This window comes from Tinamus guttatus, unplaced genomic scaffold (assembly GCF_059628265.1).
Source record: "Tinamus guttatus ecotype Peru unplaced genomic scaffold, ASM5962826v1 Tinamus_guttatus_pri_ptg000383l, whole genome shotgun sequence".
Taxonomy (NCBI): Eukaryota; Metazoa; Chordata; class Aves; order Tinamiformes; family Tinamidae; genus Tinamus; species Tinamus guttatus.
This window is the reverse complement of record NW_028288917.1, coordinates 3071675-3091081: the sequence shown is the minus strand read 5'-3', so window position 1 is coordinate 3091081 and position 19407 is coordinate 3071675. Positions and strand designations below refer to the sequence as shown.

Below are 19407 nucleotides of genomic sequence, written 5' to 3'. Positions count from 1 at the left end.
TAATCACCTACTTGGATTCTTTAACACCTAAATTTCACATGCTAATATTTAATTGCAGTTTTCTTCAACTATAAATGCCAGTTTAAAATTGCTAAAAAAAATTTAAGAAGAGTTACTGATTATAAAGAATAAAATAATAGTAATGTTGTTTATGGAAAAAGAAATTGTTCTCTTACTACTTCCTTGTGACACAGTAATTTTAATTCCTTCTTGGACTATTACTTCTTCCTCAAATGCGGGCAGGATCAGTATGGGTTCCATAGAAGATATAATAAGGCTTTTTTTTTTTTTTTCTGAGCAGTCATCATTTAAAACATCATTGTTACTTGTCATTAGTTCATTTGTCAGCATGGGCCAAATCTACAAAATGTGCTAAATATTCTTACTTCCCAGAGAATTAATTAGATTTGAGAGCACAGCAAGAGAATCTCAACAATTTTATGTAGTTTTCTACGTCTTTTATAAAGTAATGACTCACATTATCCAAACACACTGAACACAGTAGAAATTCTGTAGGTTTTGTAGCCTTTGGATAAGCTTCTGTGTTTACTTCTATTTAGCGGAAATAACAAGTTGAAGAGGGAAAAGAAAATTCGAAGCAGATTAGAAACAAATCCATGCAAATAGCCAGATTTGCTAATATGTCACTTCAAAAAGCAGAAAAGAGCTTTATGAGTGTTTTTTTTGTTATTAAAATTGATTTGATGTTTCTGCTGAAACAGAAGCAGCCTGGAATTGTTTACTCTTGGGGCTAATTTTTCTGCTAGTGACCTTTATTTTTGGCTTGTGTTTTGAGGGCTCAATTCTAATCTCATACGTCCTGTCATTGAGTTGGTAGGGTATTCATGAGGCACAATGTACATCAGAGTTACGAAGCAGTTGCAAAGAAAGTTATAAGAAGTTTGGTGGCAGGGTCTGTAGAAGATTGGCAGAAAGAGGAAACTGGTAAGGAGAACAAAACAGAAATTTGTCAACTATAAGATATTATCATTAGTCCTTCTTATATACTGAGAAAGCATATTCAAAAAGAGTAAAGGAGAGAAAGAATCTCTGTTGTTAAGAGATGCCAGTTGACTTGTTGCTTGTTGCTGTCTGTCTCATAACTGGAGACTGCATAGGATCTAACAAGAGATGAAAGAGAACAAAGTTCATATTACTGTTTCCATTTGCTTTGAATTCTTGTATGACAGATATTTACCTCCACCTAACATCTTCCATAAATCCAGGGAAGAGACAGTTTAGAATCAAATGGACACACAGTTCTAGTGGTGGGAGTTTCATTGATCTCTGTCAGAAATCAGGGGGCTATTTCTGGAACTCCTTCACGATTTCACAGTAGGAAGTCCCATTCTTTGTTTGGAAACTAGCTTTTGAAATGAGGACTACTTAATTCTCATTTCACATCATTCGTTAAAGCATAGGTGATCCCTCTAATTAAAAAAAAAAAAGCCATTATCTCCAAATGTTTGAATTCATTCCGTTTCTCCTCATAAGCTTCATTCTTTTATCTAGTAACATTTTGCCTTTGTTGGTGAGTCTCAAGTATGAAATAACACTCTTCTCCTGTTGCCTAGGAAATTATCACTCACAGAAGAGCTAGAAGCTACTTTTAACAGGCTTTTTTTTTTTTTAGTATTTTCCTTTTTAGAAATAAATTTATTTATTTATATCTCCTTCATGTGGAGAGTCTATTTTGCAGACCATAAGAAGTAACACAGTTACCTCATGTCAACACTTCCCAGGCTGGAGGCCCGGGGACCCTAAAATGATAGAAATTAACAGTTGTTTTGAATGAGATTTCAAAGAGAATGAAAGGGGAAAGCTCTATTAGAACAGCATTCTGGAATCACGTTAAATGTCATATCATTAAAAATAAGGGTAAATAGATAATCTCTGGTTTAAGGCAAAAGCTGTGGCATTTGGGGGGTTTTTTTGGTTGTCTGTATGTGATAGCACAGAAGGATTTGTTCTTAACTGGGGCTTCTAGGTGCTACTATAATATTAATAGTAATGGCTGAAATCTCTCTCCAGACAGAAAAAAAAATGGAGAAGATCACAGTCTTTTAGCCTTATCTACATGCCTGTGTCATTTCAATCTTCTCTTTTCTGAATTATTGAGTAATATATTAGGACATTTCACAATATAGGACCAACAGTGGATCTCCTACAAAGAGCTGGCCTGCAAAACGTGTGCCCGTTTATCTCAGAATTAATATGTATTAGTCATGAATCTCCAGTGTCTGTTTTGTTTTTACTGTAATGCTTCTATCAAATGGAAACAAATGTTTGCACAACTGTTTTTCTTTTATGTTCAGAAACGTCATGGAGATATTTCAGGAAGAATTTGTTTTCTTTATTGCAGATCATATCAAGATAGTCTCTTCTCTGTTTCACTACTGGATTACAGATATCCTTCCTGTGCAGAACAGGAAATAAATGGCCTGTGTCCATGTGTGCAAGGTTAAATGTAAAATACAAACTCTTAACCAAGTAGCAGTTGCTCAGGAAGAGCAGTGTCAGTATGCATTCCTCACATGCAGGTAAATTAATTGTTTTTCAGTGTTACTAACTACACAAGACAATTAATGGGATAAAGCCATATGGGATTTCTGTGCTTGGTTGGTCAAGAACATTCATACGTTGCATGGCCTGAGTCTGTAGTTGGTCAGTGTATTTGTTTCCCTATAGGGTAAAGACATCAGCCTTCAATATATATTAAAAGTATTTCAGGAAGTTTATTTAATGTATATGTTTATATGTTAATAGTTTCTTGAAGTTTTATTTCTTGACTTTTCTTGTTGTATACATTTTTGTTTGTAAACAGATATTTTTAATATTTAAACTGAGGCAAAGATACATCTGAGGATTGTATTTTTGCTAAATTAACTGCTAAATTATGGAAATAGATAAATTTCTACATCTGGGTCATGCAGATACTCTTTGGAATGATATGGGAAATTTGATTGCATTTTCAGAACTATTCCATAGTACTGTGCATTTAAATTCCCCAAGTATATGTTTAGAAAAAGTGGGCTGGTTCTGACACTGGAGGTCTAGTGGACTTCACTTACTGCAGAATTATGGGATCGAGTTCTCTCACAATCCTTCTGTGCCTAAATTTATTTATTTATAGATGGTACAATAAATAATATACACAGTTATAACATGTTTGAAAGTTTTTTAAGAAAAAAGGCTTTGTAAGGGAGGTGTTCTTATCTCAGCTGAGTCTTTCATAAGGTAGATGATACAGAACAAACCACTTCTTAGTTTCCTTCCTAGTAGCATAAGACCAATATATTTATCTCTTCTAGCATCTGCTTGCAGAGATACTATGGATAAGTACTAAGTACTGCAAGTTATTTGCTTATTTTAATCTATTTTTTTATTACATTGCATAATACTACTTATTGCAAGGCACTGTTTATAGTGATGCTCAAGTATAGATAACAGAAATACAGCCATGCATCTCTCTTCTTAAGCTGAAGAAAGTAAAAGGTGGCCAGATTTTGCAGCTCCGGGAAGAATGGGCCCATGCCCGGGGCAGCCGCGTGCAGCCTGGAGAACCTCAGCCAGGTTTGTATCTGATAGGAAAATGACTGAAACCAGGCTGTGTGAGGAGGGAACTAATAGTGTTTTAATGTTTGAGACTTGCTGGTGTGGAGGCAGCAGCTGCAGCCGTGGCTCTGCGCTGCGGCACTGTCCGTCCCGTTCCTGCAGGATGGAGAAGATGCTGCTGCCGCGTGCGAGGCAGCGAGAGCCGCTGCGGGAATTAATCACGTCAGCCTCAGACTGGGGTTTGAATGTTGGGCAATAAATGAGGCTTAGCAACCACACAAAAAGACTGTGTAGCAGCTCATTAGGTAAGCACCATCCATCCTGTGCCGTGAATGTGAAAAAATAAATTAGATCATGTAATTAAAGACATTAGCATAAAATATAAGAACAAAACAGGCAAAATTAAGATGGTACACACAACTGCAGTTCCTTATTCGTGAGTGATTTTGTTAAGGGCCGCTATAAAGCTGCAGACTCCAGGACCCAGGGCTTTCTCCTCAGCTGCTGGGGCCCAGCCCGATGCGTCTGGAGACCTGGAGATCCCTCTGCCCCAGGTGAACGACCACAGCTGCTGCTTCCTGCTCGCAGCTTCCGCAGCAGTAGGGCTGAACGGGTGTCCCAGGGAGGCACACACAGAGAGGACACTGCACAAGGGCAGCGACACCGCGCGCTGCCTTTAACAGTATTCACATATAGCACCACCAGAACCAACATAAAACATAAGTGCAGATAGGTAGGTCCCATCCTTCCTCTCCAGCTGATTGGGATCGAAGTTTGTTAGTGAAAACAAACATGCCAGAACTATACAGGCCGAGAGCATGCCCACGTTTGCAGATCACTCTCATGGCAGGGGCTCTCAGCCTGTGAAATACCTGCAAATACCTGTAAAACCTGCACCCTGGGTCTCTGCTTGCCAGCCGCTCCTGCGTGGTGTTTGCCTGCTAGTCACCCATCGACCTCCCGTCTCTCCCCTGAGCATTCCTAAGGAGGTTGTGCAGTCCCAAAGGCTCTCCTGAAGTATCCATAAACCTCACGTTCATCTGGTTTCCTCCTCCTTATCACTTAAAAAATCCAGATTACCCGTCTCCAAAGCTATGCCTGTAGTTTCTTAATGACTCGCTACTTAGTGACAGGCTACAGCTTGCTTGTCAGGTTTGTGTTTCTGTGGGTTTTTTACTACTTTCTCTGTTGCTTAGGATTTGCTTTGAACTTAAAAGTCCTTGATCTGATAACCTTAATGAAGCAGATGCTCTCCCATTTCAAATACCCTCACAGATTGGCTATGGAACTTTAGTAATGCCATTCTTATATAAACTCGAGCATCTAGCTATTGCATAAGGAATAACATAATAATTCTTATCTTTGTTTTTAGCACTTATGTGCATTGAGAAAAAGGTCACTACTAGTCAAGGGCAACAGAACGCAGAAAGCTGCACTCAGCTCTGCCCATAGCGGGCAGCAGTGAAGAACCGGTCTGCCCTGTTGGTAGTGCATCAAGTCCCTGTGCACACCCCAACGGGATGAGTACTTCCATTGTATTATTTCCTCCCCATTTGTTACCTTCCTTAATTAATTGTGTATGCTTCTAAGGGATATGGGTTACTCATGGACTGGAAGCAGTTAACATTTCTAATAGAAATAGATTATTCATGGTGTGGAAAGCCATTTTATTTTGTTCTTCTGAAGGAAGAATTTTTATATAAATGGTGTAAAAAAAGAAAAAAGTGCAAGACTGAAAAAACACTGATAATTTAGGCCAACTTCAGGTTGGAGCTAAGTAGGTTTTGTAGTTAATTGCTTCAGCCTCAGATTGCACCTGAGGAGGGCTGCTCTGCGTGTTTGTGCAGATAATTTAGCTTGCTTATTAACTGCTTTATCCTCTGCTTACATCTAAATATTTTTTGTTGAATAGGATAATTATAATGCCTGAGGGCTTTACAATTTTTAATATATGTTTTCCTTAGATAAAAAAGTGTATTTCTAAACTGCTGTGTATATGTGGACTAAATCGTGGAGGGAAAACGCACAAAATACCATTAAAGAAAAAACAGAAATTTACAAATTCTGAAAGTTTTCTACTTCTAAAGATGTAGGAAAAAGCCATATATCATATGTATTACTTGACCGTAGTTTGAAGTGAGCCTTCCACATTCGGTCAAGGTCACATATGTGGCTTGAGTACGGACATTCTGATTAGAATTATCATCTTTGTAGAATTAGTAATCTATAGTCATTTTAATGAACTGTATATATTAATAACATATGTAAGCACACTATATTTGTGTTTTAAATTATTGCTACAGTGCTGCATCCTATTTTCAGATGCATAATGCAAAAAATCTGTTATGATACTGAAGAGATCTTCACAAAAATAGAGAAGGAATGAATCTATGGTTCAATTTCCTTTTTTCGTTTGCATCAAATACAGGTTCGTTCTCTTCATCTTTAAGATCTTTGCCAGTTTCCTCAGTCCACGGTGCACAGATAATGATTCTCCCATCCCCTCAGCTTCTAGTATTAGGTTATATTATCCATATGCTCAGTGTTCAGATTAATCCATCCACACTTTTATTTTTTTGTTCCTAAAGCCCTCGGTAGATTTCTGCAAAACAGCCTTTCAGTCTTTTACCTTTCTTTGCCATGATGCTGCCCAAGAGCTGAGCAACAGCCGGGTTGGTCGTGTGCTAAGACAGCTGCCTGCTCTGCTGGATCATGTTGCCTGTATGTGTCTGTACATACATGTAGCCACATGTATGTTCCCGCATCATTCTGCCTAATTTCTCATCTGTTTTCGCCTCCTTAGGCTAGCGACAACTTGGCACAGGGATTGACCTGCTGTTGTGAGTTTATGCAGCGCCCAGCACAGTAGATTTCTAAAACACCTGAGGTGCAGGTGTGCTATGGTAATGTAACAGACTGAATTATGATCAAGAGTATGCTAGAACATTTTGTAAGCAGGGTAGCTGGTACTTAGAAACAAAAGAGTAATTTTGCATTGCTGAAATGCTGTGTCTGCTAATCCAGAGACCTGGGTTTCCCTAGGAGGAGCTGGCTTCGCTGGGGCAGCATCTGTCTGCAGCTTGCTGAGGAGAGCTTGGAGCCTTGTGAGGCAGAATTCATTTCTCCTAACTTCAGATAGAGGTTTTCATCTGAGCTGCTTACCCTAAGAACTTCTATAATCATTGGGAGGAAATAGCTGGTGGTAAAGCCCAATATAACTGATAACATCTAAGCATATATTTTAGGATGAGAAGAATGGTGCAATAGGAAATCTTATTTCTTTACATTGACTGTTAAGTGAGTATCAGCAAGTGTGTCAGTTGGAAACTGTCCACACTGCAGACATCTCAGTTGTGTCAAAGAAAATTATTTCATCGCATACGAGGAAAAGGCAGGAAGGTGCCTGTTGGCTCTACAAAAGCACATCCTTCAGCTCGTGCCTCCCTGGCAGAGACGAGCTCCTTCATCTCAGACAGGGTCCCGGCCTCTTCCTTGCTCCTTTCATGCTCATGTTGGGAAGTCAGTGCCTGGGGCTAGTGAAAGGGAAGAGAAGAGTAAGAAGCTGTTGTACAGCTGTGCTTGGAACTGGCCCAGAAAGCATTGAGAAGGACTCTCTCCTCCTCCTCTTTGAACAGTCATGCACAAACCACCCTCCACCATCTATCTGAGGATCTTGTAGGCAGAAGTAAAGATTTCTGTGTGATTTATTCCTCCTCCAAACAACAATAATGAAGTGGAAGAGAACGTAAATGCATAGGGAAGAAGTAACCATTGCAAAGAGCATTATACTGATTATCCATTACCCATCCTTTAGAGAGTGAATCAATAGGAAATTTGGAATTGAATAACAGGGGTCATCACCAAACCCTGTAGACCTAATAGCTCTTTGATCAGTATCTGAGCATGTTGGGAACTTAAAATGAAGATCATGTGCAAATCTGATTGAAATTCAGGAAAAGCATCTTAGCTTATTACCATTACTGTAGTGCCGGATTCTATTTACATTGGTAAACAGTTTAAAACACTTGACATGTTATTCAATTAAATGTGAGACTGCTAACTGACAGACCAAAGTGCATTGATTTTTCCAGACACATTCAGCTAAGTACATAGCACGGCATTTCATTAACTTGTCTGTTTAACCCTTTAACATTAATCAAATTACCCTGTATAAAATTAATGTGCAAAATATTAAATATTTTTAAAATTCTAAATTAAAAGGCATTGCAAAAATGTATTCATCTTGATAGTTTCTGACATTTACTTATTACTTAGTGATTTACTGCTCTGCTGTGAATCACATAGTTATCCAGATAACAAATGTCATTCAGAAAGTTTCCTTCTCTGTATTCACTCAGCAAACTGATAGATTCATAGAAGATAATGCTAACAGGGACATGAGATTATCTTCTCTGACCTCATGTAGATCCAACGGCATAAATTTTCCTCTTGTTTCAGAAGGAAGCCCCATATTTGAATTTTGACAAAATCACAATTTGTGTTTTTGGCTTATATATGTCTCCTTTGGAGACATGGAAGCTTGATTTGAAGTCCTCATCTAGAAATGAGGACTTAGCCCTTTCTCCAGTCGTTATTCCAGGACTCAATCGCTCTCACTGGTGGATTTTCTTTTCTTTTGAATTTGCCTGGATTTGTCTTCCAGATATTTGTTCTTGGCATGTTCTTAACCTAGATTAAGTAGTTCGTCACTAAACAATATTTTTGGCCTGTGAAAGTGTTTGAACGCTATAGTCAATGTATAAAACAATCTCCTAGACAGATATATCTCTTCAGTTTATTTGCTTTAAGATATTTTCTCTAGCCTTAATTATTTTTGTAGCTCTCTTCTACATCCTCTCCAGCTTTTATTTTTTAAAAAGTTTAGAAAACAAATGTAATGGTACTGCATATAGCACTTCATTTAAAATTTTAGCAGGGCCAGCATTCGTACTCATACTCCATTTCTGTGGGTCCATTAATACTCTAATTGTGGGTCCAAAACACTTTAAAAAGCATTAACACTTCCTGCCACAAGACCCTGTTGTGAGTCCTTACTGAGCTATTCGTTGGGTGAACAAGTGCTCATAAGTAGTCTTGAGATTTATCACTGTCCAGGATACAGTCCTCTGCTATGAACCTCTTGTTCCTAGGTGCTTGACTTTCTATTTGCTCATATTAACATAAATTTTCTTCGACCATGTAGTAAGTGATGGCCGGTTTCGTGCACTGTTTTCATTAATATCTACTATCTGGTGTCATTTGCAAATTGTGTCAGCTGTGGTTATATATCTACTTACAGCTCATAAAAATTCTGAACAGTCTCCTACTAGTACTGGAGATCCAAGAGAAACAGTGAATTTGGTCATGATTCCCTATTGATACCTCCTTTTTGAAAATTGTCACCTTGCTGATTCCCGCTGTACTCGCTATGTACATTGTTGTCTGCTCTAGGTTTTCCTTTTAATCTTAAAGTCGTGTGGCACAAAGCAAATTCCTAAGAGAATAATACCATGGGGTATAATGCTTGTCTGCTGCTACCCACAAGTATTTCTTTAAATATTCTTTACCAAGAACAAGCTTCTTTTTTTTTGGTAAATATAAGAATCCAAACTAAATACACTCTGTACAGAAGACTATAAAACTATGTTTGTTAAATACGTTTAAAGGAGAAGCATAATAATTGAAAGGTGTTCACAATAAATAGCCTTTCAACTCTGTATTATGTGTTTATTTTCAATTTGCTGCTCTGCGGGGAATAGTTTCTGTTTCGAATGTTTATTCTGAAAAATTCCTTGTTTTCAAATATCAAAGGAAAATGTGTATTTGTTTCTTTTCATGCAAGATGTGATCCATATCTTTATGGATCACCAAAATGTGGCACCATTCTATGTTTTGTATATTCTCTGTCTTCAAGAAGACAGTCCCATGAAGATGTCTGTCGCGTGTGTTATCTGCTGTGTTGTATTTCTTCCAGCTGGTAGGTGAGGAAAGAGCCTGGAGATGAGCACATTCACTACTGATAAAAAATAGTGGTTTGAGACCTGAACATTTGCTTAGGAAGTTACATTCCCAGTTTTACAAGGTGGTGTGCAAATTTTCAAGTTACCACATGAGCTGTTCTCTGAATGGATATCCAGGTCGCAGCCCTGACCCATTAACTCCCAGTATTAGCATTAATTATCAAAGCGTTTCCTAAATCCTGAGCCCTTTAGCATGAGAGTGTATCAGATACTCAGACATCTAACTGCAGTTAGGCTCTGAAATTCCTCCACTCCCTGAGGGCCAGCTGGCACAAAAAGAGGTGGTGGTAGCATGAGGCAAAATGCAGGCCGCAGTAATGCAGCTGGTGAGGGCAGAGCAGAGCTCCCCATTGCGCTCAGCCCAGAGCTGTCACTGGCCAGAACGGAACAGAAACAGATTCTCAGGAGATTCCTTGTATCAGAACAGCTTGTGGGATTCCCACTTCAGCGCAGTTATTTGTCACGTTCATCGCTCCCTTTAGTCGAGGCTGTGTCACAGTCTCTCCCCAGAGCTGCAGAAGGCAAAACCAAAGTAACAGTGTGGCACTGCGTAAGCCAACAAAGTCACAGCAGGGCTCCTTAGTGCAGGAACTGAACGTGAAACAAAAAGGATTTTAAAACAACTTGTGGCTGGAAGCGTCCATTCCTGTATCAGCTGCAGGAGTCTTCAGTTAGAAAGCAGAAGAGAAATCTGAACCAAAAATAGTGAACGAGAGAAGAGGCATTTTCAGAAATATATATTGGTTTGTTTTCTTAATGTGAATTAAACTGGTGAGCTCTGTCCTGCAGCTTTGTCTGAGAATATGTCCATGACTTTTTAAGCCCCCCTCGTAAAAATGGGAAGTGTGCAGCCTCCCACTCCCAGAGGCTGGTTCTGTGCTAACACACAACATGATTTTTGGAGCCCAGTAGGTTTTTTGTTCTTCCCTATATTAAAAGCTTTAGGAAGGAAAAAAAAAAAAAAGGGAAGAGAAGTGCTCCTGTCAAAAATGTCCTAGGAGAAATAATTCTTTCAATCTGATTCCCTTATGCATAAACAAAAACCATCAAAGTTAGATACAAGACCCAAATCATTTTAGTTGTCCTCATCAGACTACTCTAGACACAAATAATTAGGTCACTGCTGTGTTTCTAGAAGCCCCCAGCCAATCTGTTTTCTCTGTAAGTTGCAAGACCTGGAAAACAATCTCAGATTACCCCACAGGTACCCTAGGATGAACCTGTGCCTAGTCAGGTCCTGCGAAGCAAACTGCAGCAGCAACCTACTGGGGTGATGTGAGCAGGGGCGATGGAGAGATGGGGTTGTGCATCTGGCTGCGTTCGCGGAGCTGCTCTGTGCTCAGCAACGTTCTTGTGGACAACCGGAGACTTGCACTTTCTCATGAGAATGGTAGGAAGCCTGGAAGGTAGAAGTCCTCAAGTTGAGATGGGCTTGGGCAAGGAGAGAGGTGTTTAAAGTGAATACTACTTTTTCCCCATGTATACCACTTTCCAAAACCTACATGGAATTTCATCTGTCATTTTATCACACACTTATTCAGGGTGTCCTACTGTAGCTCTTCACAGTCAGCTTTTAACTTCAGTTCTTGTAAAACCCGCAATCTCTGTTCTCTCACTATTCATGAGGGGAATTCAGATCATCTTCCAGATCATTTAGGAATTTGCTCAAAAGGTCCCAGTAAAAATTGACACTGGATTCAGTTGATGATTTCCTTGCAGCATGCAAACCATCCATTCCCTTTTTTTGTTTCATTTCTCTTTATTGTTTTTTTCATTCAGATGAGGATCTTTTTTCTTAAAACATGAGACTGCATGCCTTAAAAGCTTTTTTAAGGGACCTTTTCAAGTAGACCTTAGCAAACCTTGTCTATTTATTGCTTGATTCCTCAAAAGATGGCAGTAGGCTGGTGAAATACAACTGCTCTCTGCAGAAGCTTAATTGAAGCCCCAATATAATTTTCCATGTGTCGGGTCCTTAGAATAGTTCTACTGCTTTGCTGAGCAAGGACATAAGGTTCATTGGTGTGTAATTCCTGTCATCACCCCAGGAATCCCACGTAAAAACGAACCTTTTTGTCACCTTCTAGTGCTCCAATACTAGGACGATTCTAAGGGAGAGACTGCCCAGCGCAGACAGCAGTTCTGCTCTCTCATCCTTCAGTGGCTTTGGAGCTCTTAGGTGAATACCATCTGCTCCCAGTGATTTGTTATTGTTGTGTCATGGGAAATACAACCTCAGAAGAGAATTCAGCGGCAAGTCCCGAGCGACACGCTTAAGAGCAAATGTGCACTGTTCTTCCCCTCATGTTTGCTCTCCACTACTAAGTAGGTTAAGTTCTGTGGTAATCATTTCTGCTTGGCCTCACACTAAGGCAGCCACAGCAGTTAAGCAGAATAAAGACTGCCTGCCTGATGGAAAAATAAACATTGCAGAAATTTTACTTTTTGATTAATATATTTGTCATGCTTTATTTGCCTCATAGACTGTTTTACCCTCTGCTTAAGTTGATGAGAGAATCTTTCAGTGTACAGCTAGAGAACAAAATAAGAAATGTACCTTTGCACGGGATGATGCCTAAAAATACCTTGCTGATTATGTTAAGTGGTCACAACTATGCTGGCTCAGTGCCATTCCAAAAAAGAGATGTCTTAATAAGGGATTAGAAGTCTTAGAAGAGGATTTACAGACCTTGTCTATTTTGGTTGGGCTAATTCAATAGCCTGTTGCATTGGAAATACACGGCATAAAGCAGAATAGATTCAGGCCTGGATATCTGCAAGAATGAATTGAAGCATTTACATTTTCTGAGTTAGAAACCATTTGTCAGTGTTGTAGAGCTAGGTATCTATTACTGCCAAATATAAGTAATTATCCTAACAGACTGCTAAAGAAGACTTGAGAAGAATGATTGAGATTTTTTTTCTGAGATATATTTGTTCAGATACATTTGTTTATGCAGGAATAACAAATGTAAATAAAATTATACATCTTGATAATAATTCCAGATTAATTCTAACAATGAACACATAAAGAACAAGTTTCAGTCCTTCCAAAAAGATTCTGCATCTTTGTTCAGGAAGTAGGACAGGCGCTTTGGAGACTTTAAAGTAAGCATTAAAAAAAAAAAAAAGCAACCTGTCTTTGTAGGATTCATGACTCATAATTTATAAAACCATATGGAATATACTAACCCACACAATTGAACTATCCAAAAAATTATTTGAAAATAAAAGAGATGTCCTAGTAAAATGATTGACTGGAGTTGTGTGCTTTTGTTGTAAGACAATGCTTAAGAACCAGAAATAAATCATGTTCATGCTTTGAATGCCTCCATGTTCTTGGGATGCCTCCTTTCTATTTTCAGAGTTTGGGTACCCCAAATGTCGTTACTACCTGTATTTATCATTATTATTTATTTTTGCACCGTGGCTCTGCACTGAGAGGTGTGTGTCCCAAACTAAGGAAAAGCAAGTTACAGTTTATAAGATACCGCATGTTAGGGTCTTTCTCATACACAAACTGCAGCAGTTTTTCTCAAGCCCTCCAATCATTCACAGGTGCTACAGAAGATCTCGTGGCTTTCCGTGAACCAAAACCTGCACTTCTGGAATTGTATTTCAGAAAGCTGCTTCTGAAGGTGCCTCGTTTGTGTGAATCACCGTGAAGATCTGGTGTGTCTGCAATGGGTTGATCCATCTGACTTTTTCCAAACCGTGTGTTCAAATCCATGAAATTTCAGCTTGTGTGAGGACCCGCGTTGGATAGGTAACAACCCTGAGGTGCAGGTCAGCATTGCTGCACACTATGTGTCAAGCTGCAGAAGATCTCTGGAAAGTTACAGTGGAGCCTCTCAAGATCCGTGAAACTGCAGGATGGAGGGAGAGATGCCCAAGGGGCCATGGAGTGTGGCAGCCAGGCTTTCTACCTCCTCAGCCATCCAGGCAGCGAGGAAGGCAAGGGGAAGATCCATTCTCTTTGCAGACTGCAATAAAATTCCTCTCCAGATGGAAGACACTCATGGAAGGGAGGACTAGAATATGTTCAAGATGGCACAGGAGCCTATATCTCGTGGGTATCTGATGAAGACTCCCATTTTGGCAGACTTTGTAGAGCAGAGCAGAGAAAGAGGATGTGTTTTATTCCCAAAAAAGGTCACCCCTCTTTGCTCCATCCCTTCTAAATGAAAAGGAGATTACAGGCTGTTTACAGGAGAAACTAATATTTGGTTGTTTGCAAAATACAAACAGTATGTTACTCCTGTGGAGCAGCAAATAACCCACCATCCTGACTCACCCGGGCTCAGCAGTGGTTGTGCTCTTGGGGTATGATGTGTCTTGCAAGGCTTCTGAATCCAGAGATAGCCGTAAGTTCTCCATCTGCTTCCCTAGCCGGATCAGCAATGCCTTGGTAGTTGGAAAATGTCCTCATGTTATGTGATTATACCCAGCACTCTTTATAAACAACTGTCAGGATTTCACTTGCTGCTGAGGTTAGACCAGTGACTGACACATGCTCGGGATGCTGGCATGGCTGCAAGTCAGGGTGTTCGAACTGCTGGGGCAGGAGAGCTGCATCCCACACGGAGCCCAGCCGGGGCCCTGGCCCTCCCCCTGGAGTCTGGTCACAGCCTCCCAGATGTGAATCCTCCCAGAATAATGGGTGTAGATAAACCTTTCTGCCAGTATGCACCCCAGGTAAATTGTGCGATATAAGTAAGATTGAGAGTGAATAATTTTGTTACTACTTTTTGCATTATTAGGTGTCTAAGAGCAATGTTTTTTCTGAATACTTCTACACTGCCGTAAAACCGTCAACTTGTTTCCACTAGGCACTACAATGACAGAATCATCTTTGGAAGGAAACCACTTCCTGTCGTCTGATCCTCGCAGTGTCTGTGATTTAAAACAGCTAAGAATGAATTGGAAGGTCTATGATATAAATGTATGCACCTGCCTTGCCAACTGCTACACTATATAACAGTGCTTCTATTCAGAGTCATAGGGCCTTGGGACACAGAAGAAGAGCCAAATTATGCATTAAAAGTATTTCATCTTTTTTCTCTCTTGTGGAGGAGGTTCAGACACCAACCCTTGATCGTAAATGTTCTTCTTGCCACACTAAATCTATTCATGTGTAGCTTTGGTTGGTTGTGCAGTATTGACCTTTGGCCTATACAGCAATTCTGTTTTCCTGGTTCCGCTACCTATTTATAGGGAAGAGTTGTACTCTTTCCAGTCTTCATTTTGCAAGATTAAACAAGGCATTTTTTATAGCTTCTCCCATAATACATTTGTCTCTGTCATATTATTAGTCTTTCACACTTGCTTCACTTTGAATTCATCTATTCTGATAATTGGGGTGCAACTCGTGACTATATTTATGCTTTGGATGTCTGTGTCTGGACTAGCTGTATGATCACTCATCACTTCTTTACCTTATCTTCATCTTACCTAAAGGGGTAAGCTACAATGGGAGCTTAGTGTAAATACCTCCAAGGCAGACACATCTGCACTGCAGAGGTCTAAGGCTTGGTGAGAGGAGACTGCACAGAGTGACCAGAAACTGTGCTCCAGATGTGTTACATGAGTGCCTTACACAGTGAAATTAACACTTAGCTATCTTTGGAAATGCTCTGAGAATACATACCAGGATTACTTCTTGCTTTTACTCAACTGCATCACCATAAGGGCTCATAGCCATCATTTGATCAAAATATATATCCAAGTTTTTTTTTTCTGTATTTTCTAACACATAAAATATTTCAATAAGTAATTTCTAACATAAACTTTTATTTCATAGCAGCATTTCTCCTTTCTTCATAGCAGAAATTAACCTTGTTTCATGCTACTAATCTTTCCTGTTTCTATTATTCTGTTCCTCGTGATTATCACAGGTAGTATTTGTGCTTCAGAATACAGAGTCCGCAACAGTCTGTACAGACACAGACTCTTGCAAGTACAAGAGTTACCACTTGGTAAGTGAACTAGTCAATTCTAAGTACGAAATGCTAGTGAGTAGTTTAAGCCACTTGGGTGGTAACTCCAAAAGCTTCAGTAGTGCAATCTCTTGCAGCTATCCAGCCATAATCTTAGATGACTTTGAGGATTCAGTTATTCACAATCATGTATCAATGACTCAATTCCCATATATTCCAGCCCTCTTTTAATGACAGTATATCCTGTTTTTCCTATTTCTATATATCCTACATATTCCAACACATTTTCCTGATTTTGCACTCCACAAAGACACCAAGGTGTATTTCAGCAATATGACTTTGTTCCTGTTCTGTGTCTGTCTTTATAAGCATAAAACCCATTAAACATTTTCAGATCCCTCCTTCACAGTTCTTAGCTGCAACGCCTACAAAGAAAATTGGAAACAATTCCACTGTTAGTGAGCTGAGAACATTGCCTCACATGCCAACCAGTGCCTTCGCTTTGCTTCCATGTACTTCTCCATCTGTTTGTACCCATCTGCTTCCACGTGGATTGTAGGCTCTTTGGGGCTAGATCATATCTTTCTTCTATGAGTTGGCGGTGTTCAGTGCTGTAACCCTGGAAGTTTTATTTACATTTATTTGGGGCAAAATTCCTTCTAACTTAGTTTAAAAAAATAGTAATAAAGCACAGAATTATCAGAATTATCTGCAAGGAAGTACTCTCATATCTAATAACAAAGTAAAAAGCACAAGATTAGTCATATGGTTGTACTATAAGGAAGACTTGTTTTGTTTTCTATATAGGATTTGTGCTGTTGTTTGAAGGGAAAGTAGTTTTTGTGCACTTCTGCCCAGTGCATGCAGTCAGGTTGGAAGCTATCTCTAAGTTTGGGACACTAGCTGTATTCCTGGACCCTGACTTACATAAGAATGATAAATTCTGGAAAGTATTTATTTTGATAAATATTTGAATAATGCATTTTGCTATTGGTGTCTTGTTATAGAATTGTTATAGAATGATCTAACGTGGCAGGATGGAGTCTCGGTTCTCAGAGACCTGAACTTTCAAGGGACCCGAGGCAGAGCTGTCTCGTTGCTGTGTCTGCAGCAACACGGAAGTTGGGCAGGTTACTCCTTTGGATGGAATACGGATTCTGATGATGCCTGTAATTACATAAAACATTCTACAGTTTAGCAGCATTGAGGATGTCCGGTAAATGTTTTTTAAGGCCAGCAGTAGTGTTCAAGGCATAGTGCTTTCCTTTTACTTTTAGCACAAAGAAACAGTATAAAAGCTCTCCATTTCTGAATACAGTAGCACAGGACCTTTGTCTCTCCATTTGCTTTCCATCTCTGAGCTGGAGGAATTAGGAAAAGAAAAACTTTAGTGATGCATTTCTTTCCTTTTTTTGTTTTTTGTTTTTTTTTTGTTTGTTTTTTTGCAACTACTGGAATTCTGATAGTATAATAAGTCAAGATATTGAAAAATATGTTTTTCTTTGAATAGGCCGGAAATCTAAAGGAAAAATCATCATTCTCTACTTTTCCAAAAGAATGCAAGCTATGAAACTTGAGGCTATAACCTGCTTTGGGAAGCAATCCTAGCTGTTTTTATGTTTGCATGGCAAAGTTATCATGTTGCAAACTGTCAGAAACAAAACCAGGAGATGCGTGTTTATAGTTCATATTCCAATGCTAAACTCACTGTGCAAGCACAGTGACTTGGATTTAGTAATTCAGGGGTTCAGTGTTTTCTTGTCGTGTGAAGCCGAACTGGGCAGTCCCTCCCTTACCTTCACTTCTCCCTCAGTTGTGTGTTGATGGTTTCCCAGGGAGGCTTCAGCAGTTGTGGCTTAGCAGGGAGTCAATGTACCCGTTGCCTCTTAATCATGGACCAGCCTGGCAGCTTCCCCATCTCCTACTTTTAGAATTGAGATTGATACTTTAGGACTGGTTCAACTTCAGCTACTTCTTTGTGTGTGTATAAGATAGGACTCCACTGATGCCTGCAGAGTTGGTGTGTTATAGATGTGGTGCGGTGAGGGAGGAGTTAGTCCTCCTGCTGTCCGATGTAACCCAGAGCCCCAGAGTAACACCACTCCACTCCTTGATATAGCATTAATTAAGCAAGGAGTGAGTGAGTTACAGTAAGTCCTGATAATTGATATAATTGTGAAATATCTAATGTAGAATAGAAAGATTTCATGATTTTGTTGTTTTATAGAAGGAATATGTCTCCAAAAACTTTAGATTGCCTTATCAGAGAGAGACCGAAGGGGTGTGAATCAGTGCTCTTCTGCTGAAGACTTCTAAAGAAAATTACTGCGGGTTCACTGTGCTCACGGGTGCTCTGCTGATTTACATCACTTGAAGATTTTGCCCTGCATGTTTAGAAGTATGAGTATAATTGGAGCTAAATTCTGCCTTGCCATCATTATTCAGGGTTGCATATATTGATGATGGGGAGAAAGAAGCCTTCCCAGCATAGCCTAACTGTGGACAAATTAGCTTTGCTGATCAGATTTTCTGATGTTTTTCACACTGGGTACCCCAGGAGCAGAACTGAGTGCAAGCTCACTAAAGAGAAAATAAATCTCAGTAAGAAAATACGAGTAATGATAAATACTGGATTTGTTTTTTTTACATGTTTAATTCTTACCATTACAAAAAGGAGTCAAGAATATGGCAAATACCATGTAAAGGAGAATGCCATCAGAAGAGAAAGATCTTAATTCTGTGAGTGTCTCCATATAACCCTACTAATACATTAGCACATCCTTTCAACCTGGGTCATAGCAGAATTAAACTTCCTAAACAGTCAAGCAGCAGTATAAATATAGTTTCCAAGTTATACAAAAGCAGTGAAATCCTATTTGCATCGTCACTGTATGCTACAAAATGCTATAATGACTGCCCTTTTTATGTCCAGGGCTATCTATACAACAGGCTTAGGCTTTTTTTTTCCTTAAGGAGGTCAGCCCTTGCTTTGCTTTCTTAATGAGCTTCAGCCATTCCCAGAGAGTCTCCCAGTATTGCAGACATACCCAGCCCCAGGCAAGCCGGTCACAGCCCCTGCCAGCACCTAAGCTCCACAGATGGATCCCGTGTGACAGCTTATGTAACTGAGCTGGGCTTTATATACGAGCAGGGCGGCCGCAGGTAGCGGCCCGGCGGGAAGCAGCACCAGGTGAGGGAGAATCCTGCGTAGGATCCTTCTTAGAGCGTTTCTGCATTATGACAAACCACACTAGATGTAATCTTCTGTTTCATTAATAGGTCAATCTGTGAAAAAGAAAAAAAAATAGTAATGTTTTCTGTGTTCTAAAATTGTAGGGCTGAATTTCTACGAGGACAGATACAATGGTTATTCGTCTACGAAGAATGACACCTGGGTATATAAGGTTATTGCAGGTATGAAAATTCTGGCTTTTTTTTTCCCTTCTTTTAATTAGATCTTTGAATTACCAATATCTGTCTTTCTCAGACAGATTTTATCTTATATTATTGTGTGACCAACCCAAGGGAGCAATGGCTTCTGCTGGCTAAGCTTTTGTAACTACTCAAATAAATCTGAAGTAGGCATCTGCTTAAAAGTAAAGGAATTAGGATAATTCTTGATAATTAGTACTATTCTGGAATACCTAGTGAAGAATACTTGGAGGTGGATACAGCTTATGTTTCTTTAGTACTTACTTAAACAGTAACTATTTTGCCATTCTTTTAGATTGCAGTGGTTTTGAGCGTTTGGGGCAGTAGGAAAATGTTAATGAGAATGATGGGACTCCAAACCAACTAAAATGAACTATCAGTGAAACATTTCAACTTACTTTTATGCTTATGGTAAAGAAATCTCAAACAGTAATTGCCAGTTATTGCATCAAGGGCCCAGCGAA

The 19407-nt window shown here is 39.4% G+C and overlaps 1 protein-coding gene across 1 annotated transcript in view; it reads left to right on the top strand.

The window, feature by feature from the left end:
• The window catches only part of ERICH1 (glutamate rich 1), a 61889-nt gene extending 59290 nt beyond the window's left edge, over nt 1-2599 (top strand). Inside the window, exon 6 of the mRNA XM_088530598.1 lies at nt 2363-2599. Within this exon, the coding sequence (XP_088386724.1) occupies nt 2363-2436 (74 nt within the window). The 3' untranslated portion in view covers nt 2437-2599. The remainder of the gene's footprint in view (nt 1-2362) is intronic.
• Nucleotides 2600-19407: the final 16808 nt, after the last annotated feature.